Here is a 7,980-nt window from a genome sequence, read left to right as displayed (position 1 = left end):
GTCCAATTTAAGTCTCAAGTCATTGAGCTCAAGTCCAATTTAAGTCTCAAGTCTTTGAGCTCAAGTCCAAGTCAAGTATCAAATCATTGAGCTCAAGGCTCAAGTCCAAGTCAAGTCTCAAGTCTTTGAGCTCAAGTCCAAGTCAAATCTCAAGTCTCGTGGTTGTAAAGAGCATTCTATCATCTGCCGCATGACATACAGTCTGCTTAGAGAACACTGCATAGCTTTATCTAAGGAATTAAAAGCATGTACTGTATTATCATCATTCATGTATCTATTAGCATACAATATCAGCATTGATTAGTTGTTTGGTATATATTTAAACAGGCCATTGCGACGCAATATGAAAACAAATCCACAATGAGAGCTTTCTTTTATAGTTAATAACTGTATTTTGTCATGTAACAAGAACACAGATACAATATTGACCAAGTGTTGAGATATGTGGTTTTTCTCAGTCGCTTCGGTTGCCCCAGATAAGAATACAATTTCTCAAAAGTGTTCAACCTCCACATCATGTAATCACGTGTGCACATCATAATAGCCATCACTCATTCTTTTGAACATTTTGGAGATGCTTTTGCACATTCATGCAAGAGGCTATGCACAATTGTCTGCTGGTTGTCTTACCTCCCATCTATTCATTGTGTAAGTCATGACATGCAAATGGGTTAAACTAATTATCTAGATTGATGAAGATTGATACAATTTGTTGAAAGGGAAACCATGAGTGTAAAACCTCATAGGCCACCAAGCCGGAGTGGAAAAAAGTTACATGTATTTAGTCTGTCGTGGTTACAAAACATGCCAAAGGACTTGCATTTTGGTGGCACTGACATATTCATTATGGGAATCATTTACTTCTGAGGCATAAACTATAAGCAATTTGAGTGAATTACGGCGTTTGCTCAGTCACTGTGTGTGCGACTTAAGTGCGATCCCATCTCTGCAAAAGGCAGTTCTTGAGTTTTATCAAGGTTATGCCTAATGTAAAATGTCGTTCATGCTTGTATGTAGACACATTATTTATGGTGTAATGGTACGATGTAAATGGGCCTGTCCTTAAAAAATTGCCTGGTGTCACGTAAAGTTTACTGTTAGGAGTACTATCTTTAGTCTTTCGTGTCATTTCACTTATTTCTTAGTTAAAAAACAGCATATTGAGCAACAGGAACTTTGAGGATTAGGAAAGCAACTGGTTCAAAAATCTCTCTGTCTCTGTCAGGGGGCGCTGTAGCTCGAGTTCCATTGGACGCAGGGGGGAATTTCAGAGCATATCTTTTTGCCTGCTCCTGTGGATCTTAGGCATTTCGAAAATGTCTGAACCCACTGTTGCTGACACGCGCCGTTTAAATAGCAAACCTCAAGATCTTACCGACGCATATGGACCCCCTAGCAACTTCCTCGAAATTGATGTTTATGACCCGCAGACTGTTGGAGTAGGCCGGAACCGCTTCACCACTTATGAAGTACGAATGCGGGTGAGTAACAAAAAATCGAGGTCGATGATTTTGGGTTGGCCTGCCCTGCCCTGGACTTGATTAGTAAACACTGGCTAGCATATACGGCTAGCAATCCTCGCTTAGCTTGTAACATATACGTTTCCTTTATGACAACAAAATCAGAGGACATGTGAATAACTGTGTTGCGTAGTTTTGAGTAGAGGCCACACTTGATTAGGCTTGCCTGCATAAACCAGTTGAATAGCTAACGTTGATTAGCTAATAAGCATTGGCTGCCAACAGAAGTATCTAGCTACTGGTGTTGTCGATGTTCTCTATAGCTGAGTTCTAAATGAATCTACATTAACAGGTACGGAATAAAACAGCTATCATATTTAAATCAAACATCGGTTATCGTAATATTTACGCAGGCCATTGTAGCTACCTGTCATATGTTGTGAACTGTGTAACGTTAGGGTCATCAAGCATGGATGTGTCAGTTACTTGATAGGATTTCTGATTGATGAAGTGACGTTGAACGTGACCAGGTTTAGTCTTACTATTATTACAAACGAGAGTCTAGAAAGATCTCTGCTTCCAAGTAACTTCAGCTACGTTGCTAATGTAAGAGCTGGATAACGGTCTACATTTTGATGCATAAGCGACTAAAACAGCAAATGTGACCCTTAAGAATGTCAGAATATCATTTAGATAGCATGGCATTTGCTTTTAGCCTGCATGTGAAGCACAGCCTCCCCTTAAAGAGAACCTATTTTGCTCATTTTCAATGTTCAGAATTTTATTTTGGGGGGTCTACTGGAATAGATTTACATTCTTCAATGTTCCTTTTTCCCCTCATATTGTACACCTTCACTCTCTGTCTGAAAAGCTGTTAGAGCTCCCGTGTCTTTAAGCCCCAGTTTTTGATGAGGCCGGTGTGTTCTGATTAGTTAGGTAGACTGGCAGTAAGGATTGTGTTACGAGATTGCCTCATCTTCCAAGGAGGCCTTTCAGGTTGAGAAAAGAGTTTCTGTGGGAGGGAGTTACTCCCTCTGGCGTGTACTTTAGGCTTTGTAAAACAGAAAAGCATAATAGGTCCTTGTTCATTTAAATGCGTTAGTAAAATATGTATTTATCTGTCAATATTAATCATTGCTGTTGGTTCAAATGTTTTGAGAATAGACAAGTCCAATATATGTCAGGCCTGTCGCACTGTTTGTATGCTTGACTTAATCTGCTTTTGCATGAACAACAATTTTGTTAGTGCCCAGACTGCCCACTAAGGAATCAAAGTACAGGAATGGACCTAAAAAAGGTGCTTTGTTGCTCCAGCTGTACCTTATCTTAGGGTACGAGCACTGTGCCTTTATCATAGTAACATTTTTCTACCGTCTTGTATGTACTTCTAAAAGAATATTTCTGCACCCCTTGTGACAAAAAAGTACCTTTATGTTCTGGTGCAAAAATGTACCCATTGGAAAGGTGCAAAACTGGTACCTATGAGGTACAGCTGGAGTGACGTGCCATTGTGTACCTGCATGAGGCAGAATCGTCCCCTTAAACCCAGAGACAAAAACATTAACGATATTTCACCTAGATTTATTTAAAGAACTAACAATTAGTATACATGTTACATGTTTACAAATACAACTTTGTACATATTCTCATTACTTTTTATTTTCCAGTGACATCACTTCTCATAGTCCTTTTTATAAAGGTGCTGTGTAAAAGTTCACATCATTTGTTAGGGTGTAGAACAACTTCAGATCATCCATACAGTTCTTTTTGGGTATGGTACTTTCTGTGCTGCTAGCTGACATCCCCCACTTGTGGATTTGTAGGCCTCCATCAGCTTGGCTTCATGATGACCACCTTTCTCATCTGTTTTACTCTCGTCACTAGACAAAGGGCTTCTAGCTGTTTTCTGTAAAGCTGCAAGATACGGTAGCATTGTTTTAAAATCAGGCCTTATTTGTGGAAAAAAACTAATAAACATTTGAAAATGATTCAGGTAGACTTTGAGGGGCGCAATCTCCAATCTTTCCACCAAAACTGCATTGGAACTGGTCATTTGTTGCGGGAGCCAATGACATTTGTTTTACATCTATTGTTTTTGTTTTACATCTTTAGAGACCTATGTTGGACAGGTAGGAAGGTCATGTGGGATTCATGATATGGATGTTGCACTCAGGGGCCGATTGGTGCAAATTATCCCTCAGTGGAACAGTGGAGGTTCTATTTACGAGGTTACCTTCCTGTCCCTGATAGTCTACCAAACAAAACCTGTTTGTACGCTGAAATAGGCAGTTTCCAGGCTGCAGCTGTCCTTATTAGGTCGTGTTTAGTTTTGTTTGGTGAGTTTCTTAGTTTATGTCCATCTGTAAGTGCATGTGTATTTTCTTTATATTCTGCAAACATAATTAAGACATTTGCTAACGCACGCACAGGCTGTAGCCATAAAGCCAAGCGCAAATAAGATAGACACAAAACTGATTTAATTTTCAACATGTTAATTGTACAGATACATGGTATTAACAAACTGCAAACTTTTTTAATAGTTTAAGGTGACTTAAGAAACGTTCTGCCTGTGCACTTCTCAAAGGAATTGTGAGATATATTTTGTATAAGGAATTTTGGAATGTCTTTGGCTATAAGAAAACTTGTCCAGTGGAAACCTCAACCATCTCCAGACAGGAGAACATTCCAAAACTCAAACTCAAAAGAAGTGCAGTGTTTTTCTCCCTCTGCTGGCAGCTATAAGTGTGTGTGTTTGAGAGGGGACTATTGATTAAAATCTTTCATTAAAAAACACTGGAAACTGTGGTTAAGATGTTTGTTGAACACATCTTTCAAAGTGATTATACTAGCTAACACTGCTAGTAACTGCTGAACACTGCTGAACACTGCTAACCACACCGCTAATGGTTTGTCATAGCCTACTTTCTACCACTTCCTGGGGTGTCAGGTTAGCCACATACAATCCAAATTTCTTTCAATAGGTTTTACTTGTATTTACCACAGATATGCCTTTATTTACTTTGTAATTGTAATCAAATGAGGCCAGTGCAGAGTCACACCTCTAATACACACCTGCCTGACTGCAAGTCCCTCCAGGTCTGAAAGCTCACTCTACCAGGTGTATAGTAGCTCCTCAGGGCATTTTCAGTGGAGGATATGTATGACTACTTTGTGGTTCTCCCCAGACCTGTTCAGAAGATATTATTTGAGAGGCATGTGCACCTCCAGCTCTGCAGCAGGAGTTGCCTGGGTGGACAACTATGCAAATTGTTAGGTGGTCCAGCCTCATTCATGGCTTACACTGTTTTGGCTGGGAGTAGACTCATCTGACTCCGTGTTTATGCCAAAGCAGAGTTAAAGGGTGCAGCTTATTTACAGAGGTAAAGGGTGCAGCTTGTATGATGTAGAACGATAGTTGCTGGGCAAGTAACTCCAGTTATACAAATATGAATGGGGCCCTTAAACATCAAACCCAGCCGAATGTGGCAGCACTTTGGCAGCATGATTCTTGAATCATGATTCTTGAATCATGATTCTATGAGCTGATCTATCGGTGAGCCTTCCTTATATACTGTGGGGCTGGACATTGTGCATGAAAGTTTTCCGGGCGAGATTAGCCAATATGCAGTTACAGGCCTCCATTTGTATTCATAGAGCTGGGGTTACATGATAGATGGATACTTTATAAATCCCGAGGGAAATGTTCAGTAACCATTGTTATTTCAGCCTTGCTTTAAAATCTTGGATGAAACCAGTGGGTTATTTTGCAGTGTTTTTATTAGCCCATGAAAGAAATCAACACATGGGTGGGAAGCAATGGCTGAAAAGGAAGTTTTGATATTATAGAGCAATTCTTTTTGCAGACTAACCTGCCAATCTTCAAAATGAAGGATAATACTGTCCGGAGGCGATACAGTGACTTTGAGTGGTTGAAGAATGAGCTTGAGAGAGATAGCAAGGTAAGAAGTTCATATAATATCTGTTTTGAGCTGCTTTCATTCAGTCCGTTATTATTGCACTTTTGTTTACTTTTGAAAGACATTGAAAATGACTTCTGTCAAGTTTAGGAATGAGGTTAAAGGTGTATGGTGCTCCAGGTTGTCTTGACATATTATTGAAATGTAATTAGATATGTTGTTTCAGAACTGTCAGGATATACTAAAACTGTGTGGAGATTGTTCAGTCCAGTCAGAGATACTGCAACCTGAAATAAGCTGCTGCTACTGTTCTCCGGATGAGGCTAAGAGAATATTTCCTTTTAAGATTGTAGTGCCCCCTCTACCTGGCAAAGCCCTTAAACGGCAGCTGCCCTTCCGGGGAGATGAAGGCATCTTTGACGAGTCCTTCATTGAGGAGCGGAGAGTTGGCTTGGAGCAGTTCATTAATAGGTACGATGTAATACAATTGTGAACCTGTGCATGGCTAAAATAAGGAGAATATTTTATTACAATTGTTGGCACAGCATGATGGTTATGATATGTTTTGTTTGTTTGTTTGTTTGTTTGTTTGTTTGTTTGTTTGTGACTCCTCTCATAGAATTGCTGGCCACCCCTTAGCCCAGAATGAACGCTGTCTTCATATGTTCCTGCAAGACGAGAGTATCGACCGGAACTACGTTCCTGGAAAAGTACGCCAGTAGGGTTGGGTGTGCTGTGGGCAAATTGCTATTGTGTCCTAAGATTAGAGTAACATTTATTTTTACACACCATGAATAATATACATATTATATGTATGACCTCAGCCTGAAGGTATCGAGTCTGTTTTGTTCACTTAGCCAAAGCATTATTGTGGATGTCTGCATAATCGCTCTCCTTGGTGGATGTGTGTGTTTGTGTGTGTGTGTGTGTTTGTGTGGGGGGATGTCTGTGAGAGCTATTCTGTGAAATAAAATGTAAAGGAAAAGTATATTATGTTTAAATGTGCTTTTGAATGTTTGGTAGGGGTCTCCTCTTAAAATGTATAAATTGTAGATTGTTCTATTTTAGTTTATAAAAAATGTTACATCAATTTTGTGTCACAAATTGTTTATCTTTTCCCCCTTATAGGTGTGAATAAAGTAAGTGTCTTTACGTCTTTCACTTGATTAATAGCACTTTGGTCATATCGCTTAGGCCTTTGCATGGATCATTCTTGAAATTCATTAATTGTGGTGAAGAATTTATCAAACACTCCATGAACATTTGCTAATCACTCTTTGCTCTGCATCTCCTCTGTGATTCTTTCAGCATCTCAGTTAGTCTTTCCTCTCTGGTTAAAGAATGCTCTGGGAGAGCAACTGTTGCTATGACGCATTAGTATGTCTTGTCACATGACTTGGCTGTCTGTGGTGGCTGGGCAGCCTCCAACTGGCTCTGTTGGCTTTTAGAAAGATCTGTCAGGGTTAATGTTCTTCTTTTGTGATTTAAGTATGACCCTGTTTAAATCAACCACTACCATTATACTTATCTCTTTTATCTTTTAATTGGTGCATAATCCTTCCATCTTCCATCCATAACAGTTTATTGTTTGTCCTGCAGAATAACCCCCTTATGAGATTTGTACTATGAACTAATGTAAACATCTTTCATCAACAATTTACATGTAGAATATATGAATGTATAATCATATGTATTCATTTGTGTTTTAGATATTAGGACGCCTTTCTTACACAACAAAATATTTACAACCATTTCTTTGGTGCAAAAATTAAATTAAGGATATGGGTGTTGACTGAAATATTTACTTTTATGACTTTGCATTCAAAGAATGGAATGTGTTTTCTCTTAGTTGCTGTAAAATCAGTGTACACTTGAATTTCAAACTTTTAAAGTTTAAAATTAAGCTCACATCAGTCATTGCAGCTCTAGAAGTAGACACCAAGGCATTTTCTTGTGAACTACAATGAAATTTAAATGGATGACTACAAAATGGATAAATGAGTACCCTTGTTACAGTTGGTAAAAACCTATAACTAAAAATGATAAACCATGTACCCTTTCTTTAGTTTTTAATCATCTTTATTGATGTGGGGACATGAAGAAACATCCTCCCGCCTTGAGTCTTATCACAGTGATGCACAAAGCTGTGTTTCAGCAGCGTTCCACGCCATGACACCACAGCACCCGACCCCTTTCTTCATCTGTAAATATGTACATATTTGTAAGTGAGAGGACACTGCTTAAGTCATTAATTTATTAAAGTCATGTCTCCAAAGAATTAATTGCGCATGTTGCACATATGATCCAATGTGCAGTACATTTTATTTGTCTCTTGATCGGGAAATGCATACATATAACCTATGAAAATAATGGCATCATAACAAAAGTATTCCATTTGTATTATTGCTTGGACAAATTTCTAGACAGATTGTTAATGCTACCTCAATTACAATGTATGTGTATCTGATTCAAACTTGGCCGTGACAAGGACGTTATCTAAACTGCAATCTTCTTTTTGTACTTTTACCCCCCTCATTTAGTTTGAAAAATATTTTGTGTCGGAAAACACAGAGTTATTCACCATTAAAGTTTTTTAATCCAAA

At 38.7% G+C, this 7,980-nt stretch overlaps 1 protein-coding gene across 2 annotated transcripts; it reads left to right on the top strand.

The window, feature by feature from the left end:
• Positions 1–1,192: 1,192 nt before the first annotated feature.
• Positions 1,193–7,980, top strand: LOC105911893 (sorting nexin-12). 2 transcript variants are annotated; one of them, XM_012840787.3, is made up of 6 exons: positions 1,196–1,481; positions 5,324–5,419; positions 5,724–5,848; positions 5,997–6,087; positions 6,506–6,516; positions 7,444–7,980. In XM_012840787.3, the coding sequence occupies exons 1-5, from the start codon at positions 1,317–1,319 to the stop codon at positions 6,509–6,511; spliced, it is 483 nt and encodes a 160-aa protein (XP_012696241.1). In that variant the 5' UTR covers positions 1,196–1,316; the 3' UTR covers positions 6,512–6,516; positions 7,444–7,980. The 2 variants fall into 2 exon arrangements, with proteins under 2 accessions (XP_012696233.1, XP_012696241.1); XM_012840779.3 differs by lacking the exons at positions 6,506–6,516; positions 7,444–7,980 and having other exon boundaries at positions 1,193–1,481; positions 5,997–6,499.

This window comes from Clupea harengus, chromosome 20, assembly GCF_900700415.2.
Source record: "Clupea harengus chromosome 20, Ch_v2.0.2, whole genome shotgun sequence".
NCBI lineage: Eukaryota > Metazoa > Chordata > Actinopteri > Clupeiformes > Clupeidae > Clupea > Clupea harengus.
Note: the sequence above shows the minus strand (reverse complement) of the source record. Positions and strands in the feature narration are given on the sequence as shown.